Source organism: Pongo pygmaeus, chromosome 3, assembly GCF_028885625.2.
Source record: "Pongo pygmaeus isolate AG05252 chromosome 3, NHGRI_mPonPyg2-v2.0_pri, whole genome shotgun sequence".
NCBI classification, from domain to species: domain Eukaryota; kingdom Metazoa; phylum Chordata; class Mammalia; order Primates; family Hominidae; genus Pongo; species Pongo pygmaeus.
In genome coordinates, this window is record NC_072376.2 from 198,000,048 (window position 1) to 198,023,283 (window position 23,236).

Genomic DNA, 23,236 nt, shown 5'->3' on the forward strand with positions numbered 1-23,236 from the left:
ACATCTTGCCAACAGAATATGTTACCAAACTGGGGTTTTTGCTGGTCTGATAGATGACAGATGATACTTTAATGTGCATTTCTCTTACTATGATGCAGATCAAGTTCTTTATTGAATTTAAGGGACATTTGGGTTTTCTTTTTTCTGTGAACTGTTCATGTCCTTGGCTTATTTTCCTATTGGGTTGCTGGTCTTTCTTTTCCTTTGTATCTGAAACCTCTTTACTTAACGGGGAGACTAGAATAAGCCAGATTTTCCTCAACACTTTATAGAACCACCGCTTTCATATGGCCTTAAAGAACTCATTCATGCTACTCTCTACTCCTCAGAAACAGAAGTCCCCTTTTCCTAATGTGGACAATTTTATTTTGTTTCTGATTTAAAAGTAATGTATTTTCATTATAGAAATATTGGAAGAAATTTAAAACCACCCACAACCCCACTTTCCTATATTCCTTTTCTAAGCATATGAAGTAAAAAGACAGCAAATTCCTCTGTCAAAATCCCAGCACCCAGAGGAGGCCATCAGTAAACATCAATGGCTTGTTGTATATCCTCTTAGGTTGTTCTTCCCATTAGACACATTTAAAATTTATCTTGTGGAAAAAGTTTCAAATTCACACATATGGCCATATTTAAGGCCTGAGATCTATGCAAACAAAGTATCTTCCTGGTATTGTGGTCATTTCAGGGTCAGGACCTTCTGCGAGGACTTGGGAAGCATAAGCGATCTGTCTGCCCTGTTCAGTAACTGCCACCACCTCAAAAAACTAGGCTAGGGTTCTGGTGCTTCCTCTTTGACTCTTCCAAATCAAGCTTCTGATTAAAAACATTTTAACTTCCAATTAGTAGCACAACATCAAAAACAACAGCAACAAAAAACTCAAAGACATTGGTAATTTTAAGTTTGAATGTATATTCTGAAATAAAAATGGAAAATAACAAATTTGTACAAAATTGTCACACAGAAACACACTTTAAGATACCATTACATGCTATGTGTATTTACAAAAGTTACAGATCTAGTAAGAAGAAAGAAACTGTCATTGACAAATGCGAGCTCATTTTTTGAGCAACAAGAAATCTCCCGTGAAATGTCATACTGACAGCCAGTGAGACTTGGTGCAGTGACAGCTCAGTGCCTGCTGAGGCCTGGAGCCTGCCTCTTGAGCTGGGTGCTCAGCTCTGGCCTCCGGCTGGATGCTGTCTAGAGTCCTATGTGCCATGGTCTTTTTCTTTCAGTAAACAGTATAAAACATTACTATTTTCCTTTGATTGTAAACTTCAACAGAAAATAACATACTTAAGAATTTTGCTACAAAGAGTACTATGATTTTTATTGTGACTCACCACCTTTAGAACATTTCCACTTCACAAGTTTCTGATGTGCTTCACTTTCTTACTTGGCAGTGGTGCCCTGGCAGCATCATCCACACACACCAGTGTGTATGGAGAAGTGGTCCATGCATGGTCCATGACTCTGCCTTCACGGAACAGGCTGAGTCATGTCTCTGCTCAGGCTCAAACCATCTGCTCTCACGTTACAGGCAGCTCAGCCCATCCATTTATTGCTTTCCTTATATTCCACTTTTTATTATTTAAGTTGTATTTTCATATGTTCCTATAGAATTTATTCACATTACCTGGCTAATAATCAACAGTTTGGGGTTTTTATATAATAGCTCTTCAGATATATTGCTGGTATATGAAGCTCAACTGATATGCATAGGGACAAATCAGAAGATATTTATGCTGGTAGATCAGCTGCATTGTAGCACCTTACAGTTAAAACTCTATGAATGTTAAGTTTTAGCCTTAAAAGTCAAGTTAGTTTGCTCACACTTTCTCTCACATAAAATATTAGTTTCTTTCTCAATATTAAACATTATTTTTTTTTTACAACAAAACTGTTCAGGACAAACATCACAAAACCATAATCCCAGATAAATGGTCTAAAAATGCAGTTAAGTCATCTTTGTGTATCAATTCTAAAATAAAGGTTTGAGCCTTTGACCATGCCCACAGATGACTAAGTTCTTCCACATCATCATTTCTGTAGTTTGACAAAACTAGAATACACAGTCTTAAGTGGGGAGAATATCATAAAAATTCATTACTTCAATGTTTAACTTTTTCATGATTACTTGAAAATTCATAGCACAGCATCACTGTAACTTGCTAATCATGAAAGCTGTAAATTAACAATCATTGCCTCTCATAATGACTGCACCAGTATCCATTTTTATTTATTCCTAATTTAATTCAATTGCAACTACCTGACTGTAAGTTTGAGGTAGCTTCATAGTGGTTCTACTTGATGGAAGGAGTATGTCTTAAAGTACCCTCTGCAGCATGAGAGTAGGTCAAAATGAGAGGGAAATACAGTACCAAATATACCATCTTCTCACTTGGCATATAAACTAAAAAAAACCACCAACCAACCATTTCTTTAGTGATAAAAATAGAGTTCTTTTGTGAGCATGGAAACAATACATGGTATCTGTTTCTTTGCATGAAAAGTAGCGTCAAGGGAAAAGGACTCAAACTCTGTTGCCACCTTTCGGTTAACCCGGGTAAGAATGTGCATAAATTCAAGCTTGTCGGCGTACTGTTTCAGCATGGCACAAAGCGATTGGATGAACCAGGAGCCATCCTTTGAATTTCGCCAAGAATAATAACCTAAAAGGCAAAATACAACCAAAATACCATGGATAGCTGATTTTAGTTGATTCTATAAATTATTATGTAGTCATAAAGGCAAAAATAAGCATAAACTTACACAAGTCTTATTAGCCATACAAAGAAAAAAAAGGCACCTTTGGTTTCAGAAGAAATGATGCTGAAGAAGGAAGAATGTGTGCTATGCATACACTCCCTGCTTTCAGCAAAGCTGGCCGGGGACAAGCTTCACGAACACTGAATTATCGAGGCCGGGGACCAGCTTCACGAACACTGAATTATTGAAAGTTTTACTTTCTGGCCTCCCCTTTCAATAGGCAAGAACAGCAAACACGCAGAAGGTAAGATGCAAAAGTAAAGAGGTATAAAAAGGATCATTATAAGTAGCACAGTGTTCCAATCAGATTTCACCTTATTTTAATACTGACTTAGCCAAGAAATAAATTGCTTTGAGTGTCCTACTTGTCTACAGAGCACCTGAATAAAGTATAATAAACACACTATCGAGCACTCAAAAGGTCCAAAAAGGAAAAATAGTGTATTTATCATACTTTTTTTTCTAGGTTAACTGTTAGATCCATTGCTTTTAACTTAGAGGTTCTTTGCTTGGAAAGATGCCTAGAGAATAAGATAAACCATACTGAGCATATTTTAAAATGCAACACTGCTTAAGAATACATTTACCTTAAGTTTCCAAACTCTCTGACACCCTTAGTTGTGTAAGTAAATGGTGGTATAATCAACAAATATTTATTTAGATGTGCAGCAGAAGAGCAAAAACGTGGAGGTTGACGGCATATTCATGTATCGTTTTTTACCTTCTTTATTTTCTCCCACTCCACATCTATCCTCTTGTATACTAGTCATGTTTATCTTTTTTATTTACTACCTTTCAAATAACTCCTGAGAAACGTACCTCTCTTCTTCTCTAAGATGCAGGGGAAGCTCTGACTTGGCTTCTGTTGCTGCATAATATTCTACCTGATATTAAGTCCAATGAATGACATCGTGCTAGTCTACTCTACGTACACTTATTTTCTTTTTTTCCTTTTTTTGAGACGGAGTCTCGCTCTGTCGCCCAGGCTGGAGTGCAGTGGTGCAGTCTTGGCTCACCGCAACCTTTGCCTTCCAGGTTCAAGCTATTCTCCTGCCTCAGCCTCCCAAGTAGCTGGGATTACAGGCGTGTGCCACCACGCCCAGTTAATTTTTCTGTATTTTTAGTAGAGACGAGGTTTCACCATGTTGGCCAGGCTGGTTTTGAAATCCTGACCTCAAGTGATCCGCCTGCCTTGGCCTCCCAAAGCGCTAGGATTACAGGTGTGAGTCACTGCGCCCAGCTATGTATGCATATTTTCTAGCCAAACTTTTGGCTAAAGACAACTTTTTGAGACTTCTCTTTGATGAAGTTTCCCTAAAATATAGACAAGTTTTGATATCTTTAGGGATATCAAAATCTTGACAGTCTCTGAAACACACTCTTCATTGCATAATTCTATGATTAGTCACAGTTAATTCATTTAAATCCACATGTAACATTCATTATGTGTAACTTTCTCACCAGGTGCTGTGGAGTATGCATACAAGAAGTCAGCCTCCACTGGTATTTTATGACACGCCATGTCATCATCAACACCACTGTCTGTCTCAATGCCACAGTCCAGTTCTGTACCACGGCAGGCCTGGGTGTTAGAAAATAAATATTTATTTATAAAAATTTGTGTGTGAACATATAACTTATTTCTAAAAAATTGAAGTGCTATGTAAAAATGGATGTTAACTGGCCGGGCGCAGTGGCTCACGCCTGTAATCCCAGCACTTTGGGAGGCCAAGGTGGATGGATCACGAGGTCAGGAGATCGAGACCATCCTGACTAACATGGTGAAACCCCATCTCTATTAAAAAAAAATACAAAAAATTAGCCGGGTGTGGTGGTGGGCGCCTGTAGTCCCAGCTACTCAGGAAGCCGAGGCAGGAGAATGGCGTGAACCCGGGAGGCGGAGCTTGCAGTGAGCCAAGATCACGCCATTGCACTCCAGCCTGGGCAACTGAGCGAGACTCTGTCTCAAAAAAAAAAAAAAAAAAAAAAGGATGTTAATTATGCTGAGCCTTTTTGATATTAGTATAAAATTAAAATTTACTCTGTATCTTTTAAGTGGTAAATAAATGAAAAGTAACAATAGTTCATTAGCTTCGGGAAAAAAATTACCCTTTGGATAATTTACAATTGAGAAAAGTAACCCCCACTTAATCGTCAATAACCAAATCACTCAGTTAGACATTACCTGAATAATGAAAAGTTTGGGTTTTCCAGTTAGACTTCTACAACGATCCCCTCTGAAAAAGTTTGTTATTTTTCTCAGGTCAACAGGCCCATTTGTTCCAAAAATTATCCCTTCTTCACCGTGACTCAGAAGCACACAAACAAAACTGCTCCTTTTGCTGTGATCTTCTTTAGCAACTGGAAAGACATTTGCAAATACAAGGAAAAAAATCCACAACTTTATTCAACAACTTCAGATACACTGTACAGGAACATGATGAAGAAACTGAGAATAAAACTAAGAGATCATCTTAACCTAACCTGGGGCACGGCAACACATCTCAAACCATTTTAGGAAGTTGGCATAAATAACTTTTTTTAAACTTCTTACTAAAGTACGTAAGATTAGGGTTATGTACAGTATAATTCCACAATTCTCATATTTTATTATACATATAATTATTGCTAGACCATAGTATAAAATTAATTCTATAATGAAGTTCATTCTTCTAATTGTTTCTTCCTACCATCACGCATCAGTTCCACAATTTCTTCACGTGTAAGATCATTTTTATTCCTGACTTCATATTTCAAGTTTCTGAATGTTTCCCTGAGGTTTGCTGCATCGACATCTGTACCAGACCGAGATGCCATTCCTTGGAACAGAAAGAATTACTTTTAATTGTATTGAAAACAAAGAATAACTACTTTGAAATGAAATTAACTACTCAGCAATTCAAAAGTCCACAATAAATTCTTCCTTTTAAATGGTAAGAGAATTCTAACTATTTTGAACATGGTGACACAAAATCTCTTCAATTTTGTAGCTTATAAGATACTTCATAATATAAGCTTATCAGTGTTATAGCCAAAATGATATCTTTCACAGCTGTTTAGGTAGTGAAAAACACAAACAAATATCTAACAATAGGGGTTTGGTTAGACAAGCTATACTCACTTATATAATGGGATATACTACGTTGTCATTTTCACAGATAAAATGTTGCCATGGGAAAATCATCGTTTAAAAAAATAAAACTAGAAAACAATACGATCCTATAATACATACACACATCTGTCACACTCAGAGGAACTGCGTTTCTCTGATTCTAACTTCCCAATAATTTTAAAATAGCATTACAACATTTATAGTGTCTTCAAGGAAAACCCCCAAACATTATTACTGTTGATCAGGTATTCTGCTATGGCTAATCTCTAATCCTTCCAATCACCATGAGAGTTGTATTATTACTAGTTTCACTTGTGCAGATGTGGGACATGCAGTAGAGTTAACAAACCAGTCCAAAGTGAAAAAGCTATGCTGGGTCTGTATCCTGGGCTCCTGGGCTTTCTACCACTCCTTTAGAGAACCTTCCACATTAACGTACAGATTGACTGCATGATGCACTCAGATTTCAAAATGCTAAATCTTGGTGGGAAACATCCCTCAGAATTCAGTAAATTTGATGGGTATGAAGATTAAATACAAAAAGTCTACACATATCTCCAAAATGTTGTTGATCATCTCAGCTGTGTGACAAGGTCACTGGCTTCTGGTGCTGATGTGTTGGCTGCCTTTTTATTTATTTTTATTTTTTAGACAGGATCTTGCTCTGTGGCCTAGGCTAGAGTACAGCAACCACAGCTCACTGCAGCCTCAACCTCCCAGATTCAAACTATCTTCCCACCTCAGCCTCCCGAGTAGCTGGGACTACAGGTGTGCACCACCACACCCTGCTACCTTTTTTCTATTTTGTAGAGATGGGATTTCCCTATGTTGCCCAGACTGATCTTGAACTTTGGTGCTCAAGGATCCTCCTGCCTTGGCCTCCCAAAGTGTTGGGATTACACGTGTGAGCCACGGCGCCTGGCCCAACACCAGCCTGCCAGAGATCTCATGAGAGCCTGACCTTTACATTGCAAAGTAGGAAAGGAGCTCACTGGGCAAAACCCAGACTGCTGGTCTAAATATGTGGGGGGAGGTGCTGGTGGTAGTGGAATGATATGCTTGTTTTTGGTTTTTTAAACAATAGAGCCAACAGTGCGAAATTCTATAGGAAAGAGGTATCCTAACTAGAAATATGAGGCAGAATATCTAGAAGTAAATTTTCAAATGTGCATAAAGCAAAAGTAAACAAGGTGTGTTTTTAAGTTAATGGTTGAAGGTGGCATCTCAACTTATAACCAAAAGCAATAAAACTGGTGCCATTTAGAGCTCCATTTTCAACTATTCTTTTCTCACTCCTTATAACTAATCTGACACAAACCCTGCTATCTTCCCGGTGTAATCTGGCTTCCTTCCATTTCCACCACCACTCTGATAGGTACTGGCCCACATTAGATCTACTATACCTTCTCTAATTAAAAATTAACTCTAATATGATTAACATGCCAATTCAAAGAATTATCACAGCATCAATTTAAAAGGGAAACAGCCATAATGTTCATTCATACAGCAAATTATTCAAATTAAGTGAATGGTAGTTTTGGGGATGCAGTATTATATAATCATTATAACAGATATGAAAATTATGCAGCAATATGAAAAATGCTATTACTTTAAGTGAACCAAGCAGAATACAACATTGCTTACACGTTATGAATAAAATCAAGCTTTAAAAAGAACTGCCAAGAAAAAATAACAATACACCAAATATTAATTAGCTTTTTTGGCATTGTGAAGGATTTTATTATCTATATTTCTAAAAAAACATTCTCAAATGTAGTACTACATTCAAGCTGTACATAGTACAGACATTGAGAGGGGGATCTGGTGATAAGGCCATGGTAAATTTAAAGCAAGCAGTTTTAGTAGAGGCAGAAAATAGAAAAAGACTCAAGAAGGAATGGAAACAAATGAAGAGTACAAGCTTAAACTACATGTATTCAAAATTTAAGGAAGAAGGGAAGGAGATAAAATATCAAAGGAATTAAAAGGAACAGAGTAAAAGAAAGGTCTCTCTAAGATGGGGAGCTTCGGAGGGTAAGGGAAGACAGGCAACAGAGCACATGAAGATACGAGGAAGTGAAGCAGAACAGAAGATGGATTCAGAGCTTGGGCTTTGGAGCCACACAGACCTAGCTCTGCTGCCATACTGTGTAACTGTGCAAGGTCTTTAACCTTTCAGAATCTCATCGTTACTTTCCAGGTTGTCATAAAATTAAATAAGACAATGCGTGTGACATGTCTTGCAGTTTCTGGGGAAAAAATAAATACTACCACTTAACTGTTTTTTTGAGAACCTTCCATTGGGATCAAAGAGGGAGTAGGAAGAAGCAAAAGAAGCAAGGGCTACAGAGAAGTCAGGGCAGAAGCAACCAAGCATACAGACAGGAGGCCAGCAAGAGGAGGCTGTGAAGTTGGGCAGAAGAGTGAAGCGTTCACAATGTAGCAGAGGACCTGTAGGTCCTGCCCAATCTCTACTTCACAGCTAGTCTGTGTCACAGTTTACTAATACCTCAATAATACTGCTTTTAATATTATATCGAATGTAAATGGCACAAATATTTGAAAAGGATTAAAAATTATGTAAGACACATACCAGTGCTTTTATGAAAATTCTTATTATTAATTATTATACATAAACCCATCTCAGGATAATCCATTTTATAACTGTTGTCCAGGGATATTCCAGAGTCCATCGATTTGCTTCCATGTATGACCTTTCTGTTTAGAAATCAAATAATAGCTTTACAAAGGTAGAAATGACCATGCTTTCTGTTTACATTAGTGCAATTTTTATAACTCACAGTAACAGTTAACACTTGTTGAATGTTATAAACCAGGCTGTCTTCATTTCAATTTCACATCAACAGTTATACAGATGAGAAAATGACCTGACATGAGGCTGAGTAATGTGCTAAAGGTTATGCAATATTCTGTCACAGCCAAGAAGGAAGGAAAGTATCTGTTGGACTTCAGAGTTCAGGCTTTTAACTTCCATGTTTTACATTTTCCTCTAAATTCTTCAAAATTTCATCAAATACCTTTATAATTTAAAAATTACTTATTAACTTTGTGAAATATTTTATCCTTTAAGAGTAAAAATCTTAAAAATTACCCTGAAATGATGGGAAATCAACAAAATGCAAATATAACTCAAGGCACAATATTTATCACAATTCATAAATTATTCCTTAAACCCCATGAGCTAAACAAATTAGTAATTTATTAATATATAAAAGCATTATTGTAAATAATTGAAAATATCCGTCTGGAAGTCATTTATCTAAAAAAACCTCTGCTATCTAGATTAGGGGTCAGTAAACTTTTTTTTTTAATGGGCTAAATATTAAGTGTTTTAGGCTTGTGGGCCATCTGGTTTCTGTTACAGCTACTCAATTCTATTTTTTTTTTTTTTTTTTTTTTTTGAGACATGGTCTGGCTCTGTCACCCAAGCGGGAGTGCAGTGGTGCCATCATAGCTCACTGCAGTTTGAACTCTTGGGCTCCAGTGATACTCCTTCCTCAGCCCTTTGAGTAGCTAGGACTACAGACAGGCATGCCCCACCATGCCCAGCTAATTTCTGTATTTTTTTTGTAGAGACAGGATCTCGCTATGTTGCCCAGGCTAGTCTTGAACTCCTGGACTCAAGTGATCCTCCTGCCTTCGCCTCCAAAAGTGCTGGGATTACAGTTGTGAGCCACTGTGCCCAGCCACAGCTACTCAATTATCCTGGTGAAGTGGGCTTAGGACAATATGTAAGGGAATGGGTATGCCTATATTCCAACGAAATTTGATAAAAACAGGCCTCAAGCTTGATCCCTGATCTAGGCCAAGAGTCAGGCAAAAACAGGTCTAGGAACTGCCAAACACTAACACCTACAGTCCATATACTCATGCACTTAACCTTAAGAGTATCTCACATTATACATAATTCCAAAAATACTGTTGGAAAAAGATTAAATGTAGTAAATTAAAGGAGTCAAGGTCAGAAAACAGTTATTATTTTTAACCAGAGGTGAATAGCCTCACATTTACAGATTAAAGTTAAATCCCGAAAGCGTGACTTGACCTTTGAGTCATACAGATAATGGATCATGGGACTTATGACTCCCAGGCTCCCGATGCCCATTCCCCACGTGCTCTGGCTGCCTCCTAAGGAGGTAGGTACTTTACAAGCATATGATAGCTAATCCAAGAGGGGATACTCCTAATAAAAGGCAGAGGCTGTGAAAGCCGGGACTGTGAGGGCAACTTATCACAGGATCAAAACAAGCCTAAACCTGTCTGGGGCTCCCGTGCAACTTGTTATTGAAGTGGTGTTCTGCATGACATGAAAAGGTAGGGCCAGGCAGGGTGGTTCACGCCTGTAATCCCAGCACTTTGGGAGGCCGAGGCAGGGAGATCCCTTGAGGCCAGGAATTGGAGACCAGCCTGGGCAACACAGCAAGACCTCCATCTCTACAAAAATAAAAAACAAAAATAACCAGGCATGGTGGCACATGTCTGTAGTCCTAGCTACTCGGGAGGATTATTTTGGGAGGCCGAGGCAGGAAGATCCCTTGAGGCCAGGAATTGGAGACCAGCCTGGGCAACACAGCAAGACCTCCATCTCTACAAAAATAAAAAACAAAAATAACCAGGCATGGTGGCACATGTCTGTAGTCCTAGCTACTCAGGAGGATTACTGGAGCCCAGGAGTGCAGTCAGCCATAATCACATCACTGCACTCCAGCCTGGGTGATAGAGCAAGACCCTGTCTCAAAAAAGAAAGAAAAAAAAAAGTAGTAGGAAAATGTGTAAATCACTTTCAAAGGATTTTTTTAAAGAGATGGTGTCTTACTTCACTGTAACCTCTGGCATGTAGCTAGGACTGACTACAAGCACACACACCATGGTGGACTAATTGTTTTTGTTTTTTTGTAGAGACAGGGTCTCGTTATGTTGCCCAGGCTGGTTTCAAACTCTCCACCTCAAGTGATCCTCCTGCCACAGCTCCCATGTAGCTGGGATTACAGGAGCAAGCCACTACACTGGCTAAAATGATTTAAATGACAATAACAACTCTCTAAAATGGGACTGCATTTTAAAAGTTTACTTTCTAGAAAAATCCCTTTGCTAAATAAAATTGTGAAATCTTTACTGGTAACTTGTTAATAGTATTTCTGTAATCATATTGTTTAGTAATAAAATTAGTTTGTAATTTTCAGGGCAGCCGAGAATAACAATACTGGGTTTCAGAAATAAACTTTCACAATTTAAAGTATTACGAGAGATCCCAAATAAATAATAACAGACATGAATTAAAAAGTGAATTTGAGTTTTATCTTTTTCCTTTTTCCATCTGCTAGTTATTGGAAGCATTAATAAGCAGAATATTCCAAAAAGACATGGGAAAAAAAGGGTAAAATTCATCCGCAACTAGGCAATTCGTCCCTAGACTGAAAACTGGCATTGCATTTCAGTCATAAAAACTCATAAACAAGAGGTCAAAAAACTCCTCCCAAACCTAAACCCTCTAATCCTATAGAGCGATTCGGGAGGGTAGAAAGCACCGGCGCTTGGGAGTCCTGCCTCTCCTGTGGTGTCCTTTTGGTTCCAGGACTAGGTTTCCAACTATGGGTCACACACCCTACTAGGCCTTTCCTTTCATCTTCCCTTCAGTTCTGTGAAAGTTTTAGCCCCATGTTAAAGACAAGGTTCAGAGAAGAAAAGTTAGTTTATGCAAAGCCACACAGCTGTCTGAGGTAGGAAGTCACTTGGTCTCTCTGGCCTGAAAGAGAGACCACTCTCTTTCCTCTTTCCCCACTCCTCAAGGTTTGCTGTATTACACATCCCCATCTTTCTCTGATTATAAAGAATTCAATTTAAATACTCACGGTTCCAAATTTTTAATGGATTTTGAATCCACTGAGTTTTCAGTGTTCTCCATGGATACCTTTATTAACTAGACTACAAAGAAAATAGAAGTTAATAAAAAATCAGTCATAAAACCACTGCATTATATTAATTATCCCAGTGATTATTTTTCCAAATTATTACCTCAGTTCCCCCTCTACTGTTAAAGGTGTATGTGAGTCAGTTCTGGGGATAATGATTTCTTTGCAATGGTACATACAATTTAGCCTCTCTCTCTCTTTTTAATTGAGCTATGAATTATATATAGTGAATTACATAAAGCATATAGAAAGTATACAGCTCGATTTTTTATATTTACATACCCTCATCAGATCAAGATATAGATTACAGTTTATTTCTTTTGTAAGACAACATGTCGGGTCATTTCTAAGAACTGCAACTCAACACAGTTAAAACAAAAATCAAAAACTTCCCACCACAACGGTATAACTCACATAACACAATTCTACAATGCTTAGATTCCCAAGATACAGCATCAAGATGTTCCAAATCTCCATTAATCTTTATTCCTTTTTTTTTTCTTTTGAGGCAGGGTCTCACTCTGTCACCCAGGCTAGAGGGCAGCGGTGCAATCACGGCTCACTGCAGCTTCGATCTCCTGGACTCCAATTCTCCCACCTCAGCCTCCCGAGTAGCTGGGATTACAGGCATGCACCACCATGTCTGGCTAATTTTTGTATTTTTTGTAGACATAGGGTCTTGCTCTATTGCCCAGGTTGGTCTCGAACTCCTGGGTTCAAGCGATCTGCTCACCTAGGCCTCCTAAAGTGCTGGGATTACAGGCAAGAGCCACTGTACCCGGCCTAGTCTTTACTTTTAAACTGGGTTTTGGAAGCCCAGCTTCTCATTTAGGCTAGTAAAATGGCCCAGGAAATGTAAAAGTAGAAACTAAAGTTTCTGCTTTCATTCTTCCATCACACAATTATATCTCACAAGGTGAACCAGTTCTTAGAATCAAAGCAACTATCACTTATTGAGCACTTAATATATACCAGGTACTTTGCAAGGCACTCATTTTTAATCTTTTCAAAATTCTGAAAGTCAGAAAACCCAACTACTGGTGGTTAAGTGACTTTGTCGACAGTCACAAGCTAAGTGACAGGGCCCTCTTCCCACTCTGCTATGCTGCCTCTGAAGAACCCAGCTCCTTACTACTTTTCTGGAGTTCTACCAGGCATTTTCTGGCTTTTCAGAAGCAAAGGTACTTCCCATGGCAATCCACCTCCCTAAATAGAGGAAAACAAGAACAAAAGCAAAACAAAAAACAAGAACAAAAAATATTGAATGACCTTCTCCACACTCTAGAAACCCTGACAATGTCAAAAATTCCAGTCAAAATACAACTTTAACCTCACTCCTATGATACAATCAGAAATACCAAAATAACACACAATCCTATAACAGAACTTGCTCACCCTCAAAAGTCCTTCTAGAAAGTCCTAGGTAACTTCCCCCACTTTTAAAAATTTTAATCTTTAAAACTGTGGTAAAATAGACATAAAATTTACCATTTTTAAGTGTACAGTTCAGTGGCACTGAGTACAGTTACATTGTTGGAATCCATCCCAGAACTTTTTTATCTTCCCAAACTGAAACTCTTTACCAAGGTCCCCAATTTCAAGGTCTCTTGGAAAACATAATTTCTTCCCCTCTATTAAGAAAAAGCTAAGCTCATTCTTCCCCTCTCTCCCAGTTTTGTGTGCACCCCTGGTGGGGAAAGGTGCAGTAATAATATAGAAGAGAGCCAGTGCCACCATCTCAATTTAACCACAGGAGAGGGTGATGTTTGACCTTCTCCAAGAGCCAGTCTATGCTCTGCATTTCTAAGAAGACTTTGCTTTTCTACCGTCTAAATTCCTCTAGGCTTTCTGGAAAACCAAGGGAAGATGTGAGCATAATTGGGATAAATCATCTTTTAGTCTGTCAGTAAACAAATATTTTGTGCCAGATATCATCCTGGGAAATAGGACAGAGTGCAAGACAAGACAAAGTTCCTATCTTCCATTAGATCTTACTTTAGATAGAAGAATAATTATACAGTAGTATACCTGTGGGGCAGGGGCAGGGGGTACCTCCCAAGTCCCCCAGTAGATGCTTGAAACCAAATACAGTACTGAGCCTATATGCAGCATGTTTTTTCCTATACATACATACCTATGAAAAAGTTTAGTTTATAAATTGGGCGCAGAAAGGGATTAACAACAGTAACTAATAAGGGTACCTGAACATAAGCACTGCCATACCATGACAGTTGATCTGATAACCGAGACAGCTACTAAGTGACCTGCCATTAGTCACTCAGTACATATTACATATTAGTATGTCTTCACATATTAACATATTTATTAACAGTGGCTGTCTGGGTGATGACATTACTGACAACTTATCTACTCCTTAACATTCCTCCATATCTTCTAATTTTTCTATAACATCTGCATTTTTTTAAAGTGAGAAAACAGTAACAAATATTATTCTATAAAATAATATCAACAAAGGTCAGGATTGTTCTAGCCAATTTCAACTCTTGGCCCTGTTTCAAGAGTGACAAAAATAGGTGTATTCTCCTATCAAAGTAGCCACCCTTCCTTGCCTCTATCATGCTCAGTACCATGTTCCCGTCTATCTGCCTTTTTTTCTTTCATATGTACAATAAACATGTATTAGGTACCAGGAAATCTCGAACTTCCTTAAACCATAAATATCAGAGACCAACTTGCCCCATGCACATCAATTCAAAGCGGACAGACCACAGACAAAATCATTAGCCACCTGTGGTTGAGAAACAAATTGTGGTTAACTTGATTAACTGAGAGAACAGTACAGGGTAGCTAACAAGTCTGGAAACATTGGTGAACACATAATAGTTTACTGATATTGCATTATAATCCATGAGAAAATATCTTTGTTTCAAGACTTTATGGCCAATCTATAGAAAATCTAAAGTGAAAATCCAGTGGGCCTCATCAAAGATACACAGTCTGCAAATAATGGGAAATGCTAATTAAAACAACAATGAGATATCACTACACACCTAGCAGAATGGCCAAAATCCAGAACACCATCAACACCAAATGCTGGTGAGGATGTGGAGCAACAGGGATTCTCAATCACTGCTTGTGGAAAGGCAAAATGGTACAGCCAACTTGGAAGACAGTTTGGCAGTTTCCTACAAAACTAAACATACTCTTACCATATGATCCAGCCATATGGTAAATACACACTCTTTGGTATTTACCCCAAGGAGTTGAAAACTTATGTTCACACAAAAGCCTGCACACAGATGTTTATAGCAGTTTTATTCATAACTGTCAAAACTAGAAGCAACTAAGATGTCCTTCAGTCGGTGAATGAATAAACAAACCGTGGTATATCCAGAGAACAGAATATTATTGAGCACTAAAAAGAAATGAACTAGCAAGCCATGAACACATGTAGGACACTTTAAATGCACTATCACTAAGTGAAAGAAGCCAGTTTGAAAAGGCCATATATATACCGCATGATTCCAACTATCTGACAATCTGGAAAAGGCAAAACTATGGAGATGGTAAAAAGATCAGTGGTTGCCAGTGGCTAGGAGGTAGGGAGACAGCACAGAGAATTTTTTTTTTTTTTTTTTTTTTTTTTGAGATGGAATTTCGCTCTTGTTGCTCAGGCTGGAGTGCAGTGGCATGGTCTCAGCTCACTGCAACCTCCGCCTTTAGGTTTCAAGCGATTCTCCCGCCTCAGCCTCCTGAGTAGCTGGGATTACAGGCACATGCCACCACGCCAGGCTAATTTTTGTATTTTTAGTAGGGACAGGGTTTCACCATGTTGGCCAGGCTGGTCTCGAACTCCTAACCTTGTGATCTGCCCGCCTTGGCCTCCCAAAGTGCTAGGATTACAGGCGTGAGCCACCATGCCCGGCCAGCACGGAGAATTTTTAAGGCAGTGAAACTACTCTGTTGACACTATATTGGTGGATACAAGTCCTTGTAAATTTGTCCAAACCCACAGGATAAACAGCACCAAGAGTGAACTTGATTGTGAACGATGGAGTTTGTGTGATGACGACGTGTCAGTGTAGGTTCCTTTATAAGAATGTACCACTCTGGTGCAGGATGTTGATAATGGGGGAGACTATGCATGTGTTGGGGTGCAGGTGGGATACAGGATGTCTCTGTACGTTCTTCTCAATTTTGGTTTGAACCTAAAACTGCTCTAAAAGATGAAGTCTAATTTAAAAACTGGGAAATAAGACTTAATAACTTCGGAAGCTGAACCTGGAGCTCCTGGCAGTATCCTTTCTAGCCCCCAGTCTGCCTCAAATTAGCTCTCTGAATGCATTTGCCAAATGCCGGGTTCACAGTCTGTGCTCAGGAACCCCTAAATGCTGATCAGCTTCCACAGACAACCAAGGACCTAAAGATCTCTTTTGAACACTTCTGCAAACAGTCCAGTAACTCTTACACTGAAATACTGACTTTTAATAAACTTGTGTCTTTTGCCAGCAATAAAATTGTGGGATAAAATTATTCTCTCCTTGTGACTGGTAATGGAAACTTTAAACAGTGACCAGCTTTTCAGAGTACTATAATATTTGCTTCTTGGCTCAGACCAATCTAAGATCTCCTCTAAATATTAGGTGACTTTCCATAAAAGTCATTTCCTTTCTATACATCAAGTCAATAAAGTTGAAAAATTCAGAGAGACCAATCAATACAAATAATTATAAATTAATCATTTCTAATACTAGACACAACAGATAATTTTGTTTTAGTAAGACAGTTGGTGGCTGAAAGAAAAAACAAATTCTTCTACAATAGGATTTAAAATATTGTCTATTTGATAAAGATTTCTCAGGGACAAATACTACAGTGGACTTCATTAACTTCATTATTAGTATCTGAACAACATATATTGCCTCAGTTATCAGTTTATTTTGATATACTTCTAAAAATTTATATGATGGTAGATGAAATCCTTACAGCAACAGACATGCACACATTTGCTCTCTACTTGTCATCATCTGCTTTTTCCACATGAAAGCACCAAATCCACACTCCTGGGAGCAGAGTTTTAGTTCCCATAAAACTCACTGAAGTGCTGCTTAGCATGACGTCACCTCCATTGCTAGTCGGGATACAACTTATTCTGAGGATGGTGATCTCATCTTAGAAGGATAAAAAATCACATCCTAAGGGAAATAGTCACTGCCTTAAATGAAAACAGAAATTTTGCCTGTAATCCCAGCACTTTGGGAGGCCGAGGCGGGCGGATCACGAGGTCAGGAGATCAAGACCATCCTGGCTAATACGGTGAAACCCCGTCTCTACTAAAAATATAAAAAATTAGCCGGGCGTGGTGGCGGGCATCTGGAGTCCCAGCTACTCGTGAGGCTGAGGCAGGAGAATGGCATGAACCTGGGAGGCGGAGCTTGCAGTGAGCCGAGATCGCGCCACTGCACTCCAGCCTGGGCGACAGAGTGAGACTCCTCTCAAAAAAAAAAAAAAAAAAAAAAAAGGAAAACAGAAATTTTGGTTTTTAGAACATTCTTATTTGACAAAATATAAACCGGAAAAATAATTGGGATTTAAAAAATTTATCCTGGCATAGCAACGGACTTAACATGAATTGTTTCTAACTGGGCTGATGTGTGTAATTCTGTTCATCAATTCAGGATGCTGCTGCTAAGAAAGGAAATTTCTGAACACATATGTTTATGGCAAAGTTCTCAGTAGACCAACTGATATTACTTAGAAACCTGGAACTCAGGTCTCAGAATCACTTGTCTAGTTCCTGGATCCCTTAACACTTGCTACCAACGCTGTAACAGTCAGGTCTTCAAACACTAAGAAATATTGTCAGTATAAACTTACCTCACTCTAAAATAGATACTTAGACATTTCAAGCTGTGTTTTCCTACACAAGTAAAAAACTAGAATGTTCTTCCTATTTACATGGGCGTTAGCCAACTACTCATTACAATAATGAAGTAAAGCAGAATACAACATCCACAGCATTAAGGCAGAGAAATAAAAATTAATTTCTAAAGTGAAATTTCTATATTAAGCTATAAAGTATTAACAATTTGAAACAACCTGTTATTAAAAAGTGAATGTGTGAAAGTGTGCCTGTGGTGGGGAATTCAAAAGGAGATGTTAAATTAGGATTGCCAGTCTCTAAAACTGAAAGAAAAAATAAATTATTTTACAATAGGATTTAAAATATTGTCTATCTGATAAAGATTTCTCAGGGACAAATACTATAGTGGACTTCATTAACTTCATTATTAGTATCTGAACAACATACATTGCCTCAGTTATCAGTTTATTTTGATATACTTCTAAAAATTTATATGATGGTAAAGGAAATCCTTACAGCATCAGACATGCACACATTTGCTCTCTACTTGTCATCATCTGCTTTTTCCACATGAAAGCACCAAATCCACACTCCTGGTGTGGTGCAGAGCTTTGGTTCCCGCAAAACTCACTGAAGTGCTGCTTAGCATGACATCACCTCCATTAGCTAGTGCCCAGCGGGGCACAAATTATTCTGAGGATGGTGATCTCATCTTAGAAGGATAAAAAATCATATCCTAAGGGAAATAGTCACTGCCTTAAATGAAAACATTTATGTGCCAGTCTCTAAAACTGGCAATCCTAATTTAAATTTTAAATCTCTAAAATTCTTAATCAGCTCATTAGGCTGTTGCTGGTTCCTGTCCTACAGGGAAACTCTGAGGTAAGAAATAAAATCTAGTCTCTGCCCTAAGGGTTTTTAAATCTCAAAGTGAGACCTAAAAAACAACTGTTAGTTTCTGAATCATGTCCATGAATGTAAATGCTTTTAAGAAACATTTACTAGTAAAGATTTACCAAAACAGTAGCCAAAGGAACAACAGTGCTGCATGTGGCATGAGAGCTGTGTGCAAAGCGCTGCGTGATGACTGTCCCTCTTACTGCTGGCTCATACAGGCTAGGTACTGAACTCAAAGTACAAGCATATTTTTCGTGAGTCCTCCCAATGACACTCTGAGGCATAAGGATCCCCACTGCAGAGTTCAGGTGACTGAGGCTAAGAGAAGTTAATGAACTTTAAAGTGGCACAGCCAGGATTCAAACTAGGATCTTCCCAACTCAAGAGGGCAGACTCCCACTATTCTGTAGACAGCTTAGTACTATATAGGAGTGATAACACTTAACTTCAGGGAAGGAAACAAAAATCCATAATCTCAGAAGCTTTAAATAAGACAAAGAACATAAATAACATGATAGAAAGTTACTGCAGAGACACCAAAATAACATAATGCACTGAATCCTAATGAATGAAAAAATGGCAAAAGTGAGTATGGCATTTCTGATGCGACTAGGTAGTTTACTTTTATTTTTTCTTTCCTTCTTTTTTTAAAAAATTTAACAAACTCCGCATGTGGCATTCAATTTACTTCTAAAGTGAAACAGGCCAGACACAGTGGCTCGCGCCTGTAATCCCAGCACTTTGGGAGGCTGAGGTGGGAGGACTGCTTGAGATCATGTGTTCAAGACCAGTCTGGGCAACACAGAGAGACCCCATCTCTATAAAAGAGTAAAAACAAGTAGCCTGGCATGGTGGCACACACCTGTAGTCCCAGCTACTCAGGAGGCTGAGGCAAGAGGATTACTTGAGCATAGGAATTGGAGGCTGCAGTGATCTATGATCGCACCACTGCACTTGAGCTTGGGTGACACAGCAAGACTCTGTTTCTAAAAATAATAATAATAAAAGTAAAATAACTGGTTTCATGTTCAGTGTTAGGTATATGTCATTAAAACATATTTCCTATATCTCTGTGTTCCTCCAAAGGAAAAGTGAAGCCTGTCCAGCAGGACTTCTGGGGAGATTACACTTCTGTCAAACAACTTGAAAAATATCAGGATTATATTTATTACCTGTCAGAGAGGACAAAGTCTCAAAAGCAGTCACGTTTCCAGATTTAGCAAATGAAACAGAAAGAACATCTGTTTCACAAAAGTTTGGACAAGAAAAGACTTCAGTTGTAATGTACCAGAGGTTTTATCGAAATCTTTTCCCATCTGGTCTCTGAATTCATTTGAGTACATATAAGAATGATCAAACTGGCTATTGTCACTGGGCCTGGTGAAGTCAATCTTTTAATATCTGTTACGTAATTAAGGTAAAAATATGAGAACAGGAATGTAAAATCAAATACAGAATACAGTGAAATAAGTTCCATTGTACTATACAAACCAACCATCCTTTCCTCTCCTCTGGCAAGGGCCACGGGACCCGGAAGACAGTATAGCGCGCTCCCCACTATTCAAAGCCTCTGAGTTTATGACACAAGTCAGAAAGAACGGCACTTACTATGTGCAATAGATCTGTCTTCCCTGTGCCAGGTGAAGTCCTAGGATGGTGTTTTTGGAGGGACAAAAGGAGAAAATGGGAAAGCCTTCACAGATCTAAATGATTTGTATGATATAAATGTAAAATGGAGGATCTCGGATGCCTTTTTATAAAAATTACAGACGACTTTAAAGCCTCACCACTCCCACCAAGAATGACTACCTTGCAGAATCAGATTCAGTAGTATTTATTCATTTGATATTTGCACCATAACAATTTACTGAACACACCAACTGTGTGCAGAGTACTATACTAGACCCTGAGTGTATCAAGCAGTGGAAGAGACAAACCCTATCTCTATGCAGGGCTTATACCGATGCTCACCGGTATTCAAAAGTGGCTCAACAAGCAGATGCCAGACGGTGTCCAATACATATCAGGTAGCTTGATTTCATTATTGTAACACAAAGAAGCTCTACAGGCAACATGTGAAGGTAAGAACAAAACATGCAGAGAATGAACATTATATAAATCTAAGAATTCTCACATCTTTTTTTTAGGCCCAAACACCAGTGCTTCCTATCTTTGGGGCAGAGCTTAAAGATCTAATAGCAGGCACCAGAAGCAATGTAATATATCATTCATCAAAATAAAGTCTGCTTTGTAGGGGGATGAAGCAGTAGGAGATTGTGTTAAATGAGGTTTGAAAACGAAACAGTAAAGAAGCATTATAATTGCCTATATCAGATGCCAGTCTCTCCAAATGGCAGGAGGCAAGGCCTTTATTCAGGATAGCAAAAGCAAATCTGATTTAACTAGGTACAATGTCTAATGTCTCTTACTTTGAACAGGTTTTATTGCCATACTCCAATAAACTGTTCGTCCATTCACTAAAATATTTTTCACTTTCAAAAACCTTCTTTTGCAAAAAGGCAAAGCAAACCCAAAGCCCAACCATCGGGCTGTGATAGAGATGATTTAAGCTTTACATTTCATTTTTAGAGATTATGTTACCACAGCACACACATTCACAGTGGCTGAGCCCATTTTGATACAGTCTGGTCTAACCACCTTGCCTGGCCCTCTTTCAGCTATCTTGCAGGTTTACACCGTTTCAGTGACTTCATATGTCACCTCTACCATTTCTTTTCTAATTATTATTTGCTAAATAATCCTAAACCAGGTCTACTTTTTCTACATAGGGCATAAAACTAACAACACAATGGGTGGGCATTCACTGTGTTGTGCCAGGCCCCGCATTTGGGGCAAGACAGTAAGGACAGCAAGATAAACCAAGTCCGTCCCTCCTGGAGTTTGCTTGCAAATCTAGCGGGGAAGATAGTAAACAAGCAACTGCAAAGGATATGACACATCTCTCTTAGGGAATGCTGGCTGCAGGAAGAACACAGCATAGGAAGATTTAACCTTGAACTGTTTAATGAAAACAGAAATTTAAGTACAGCTTTTACTTCTAATCAAATGTGATGGCAGGAGAAAGGGAATGCAGGTGTTGCAGGCAGACACTAGGTATGAAGGTCAGCATTGCTGTGCAGAAAGTGAATCGGTGCTAAAGATAAGGAGGGGTGGGGGCACTCAGGACCCAACACATGCAGGGGTTTGTTCGCCATATTAAGTGCTGGGTTTAACCTAAGGGCAAAGGACGAGCTTTCTAGACTTTCATTTCATAAAGATCCCTCTGCCTCTGCTGTAAAAAGTGGACTGCAAAGGAGCAGGCGGGTCTGGAAGTGGAGAGACCAGGGAAGAGGCTGCTGTGGTCAGACGGCTGAAATCAGAGATGGAGAGATGCGGACAGATCTGGCAGACATTTACAAGGTCGACAAGGCTTGGTGACTAAGCAGGAAAAGAAGTGGGTGGGCGAGAGGGGGCTGAAAACGATGTTTTCCGGTTTCCTGCTTGGGTGCCACTTACTGAGAATGGGGGAAAGAGGCAGGTGCAGGGCACACCCACCGAAAACCAGAGCGCCGAGTGTGAGCAGGGCTCGCTAACTCCTCACGGCCTGGGATTTCAAGGCGACGCCAACCAGCTGTGGCCACGGATCCACAGCCACAGGTTTGAGCTGCGAGCACTCACGAAACTCTGCAGGGCCGAAAAGGAATTGGAGTTTAAACCCTGCAACTAGCTCTCTGGAAGAGCTAAACTACACTGTCAACCCGGGATAATCCAGGCCCCAGGCATGGAAGGCAGCAGAGACGGAAGCCTCTTCCAAAATTGGAAGGATCAGCCCCCAGGGCGAGTATCTCACAGTCAGCACCCGGCCGCCGCAGCCCTCGCAGCACCGCTTCCCGGGGACACTCCTCCGCCGGCGGTAGCGCCGTCCGTTTCCCAGCTTGCCGCTGCCTCCCGCCGCCTGACCCGGCCTCCCGGCACCCGGCCTGGCCGCCAGGCCTCCAGCCCTCGGAGCTCGGTGCCCCGTGCCCGACCTCCCGGCCCCGGGCTCGGTTCCCCTGGCCAGGCCTCCCGCTGCCTGGCTTTCCCCGGCCCGGGGCTTGGTTCCCCCGGCCCGGCCTCGCGCTGCCCGGCCTTCCCGGTCCCGGCCCAGCCTCCCGCCCCCGAGCCAGGTCTCCCCTCCGATGACCTGAGGCCTTTCCTTAGGTTACCCCCAGGTCCCTCTCCCTAAATCAAAAGCCTTAACCCGCTGCCTGGCTTCCCCGGTCCCGGCCCAGGCTCCCGCCCCCGGGCCAGGTCTCTCTCTCCGCGGGCTTCACTGCTCGCCCCCGCCCGAGTGAGGTGGCAAAACAAACGCTCCGCCGCCCAGACCGGGCAGGTCCCCGGGCGGGCGCCGGGCCTGGGAGGATGCAGGGAGCGGGGGCAGGGCTGACGGCCCGGAGCGAGGGCGGCAGTCACCGCACAGCCTCCTCATACCTTCCACAACCGCCTCACAGTAGCAGCCACACGCTAGGGCCCGTGTCTGCACTGCTTCCGCGGCCCGCCGCCGGGACATGCACTCCAGCGCCAGCCCCGCCTCCGGCCCGCCCCTGTCGGTCCCTCGCGCCCCCTCCACTGGGGCCCGTCCCCTAGCTCCCGCCCACCCGAGAACCCAGCCCCAGGCTGGGCCCCGGGAGGCGCCCGCCGCAGCACGCCCCGCC

General features: G+C 40.4%; 1 protein-coding gene across 8 annotated transcripts; it reads right to left on the reverse strand.

The window, feature by feature from the left end:
- Nucleotides 1-896: 896 nt before the first annotated feature.
- On the reverse strand, nt 897-23,218 carry CASP3 (caspase 3). 8 transcript variants are annotated; one of them, XM_054484116.2, is made up of 9 exons: nt 23,013-23,218; nt 22,098-22,226; nt 20,514-20,604; nt 11,762-11,834; nt 8,482-8,606; nt 5,467-5,595; nt 4,962-5,137; nt 4,238-4,358; nt 897-2,679 (listed from the first exon to the last, which is right to left on the reverse strand). In XM_054484116.2, exons 4-9 carry the CDS (start codon nt 11,812-11,814, stop codon nt 2,450-2,452), a joined length of 834 nt encoding a protein of 277 aa, XP_054340091.1. In that variant the 5' UTR covers nt 11,815-11,834; nt 20,514-20,604; nt 22,098-22,226; nt 23,013-23,218; the 3' UTR covers nt 897-2,449. The 8 variants fall into 8 exon arrangements, with proteins under 8 accessions (XP_054340091.1, XP_063520438.1, XP_054340087.1 ...); XM_063664368.1 differs by having other exon boundaries at nt 20,514-21,560; nt 23,013-23,155; XM_054484112.2 differs by having other exon boundaries at nt 22,059-22,226; nt 23,013-23,155.
- Between the last annotated feature and the right edge of the window lie 18 nt (nt 23,219-23,236).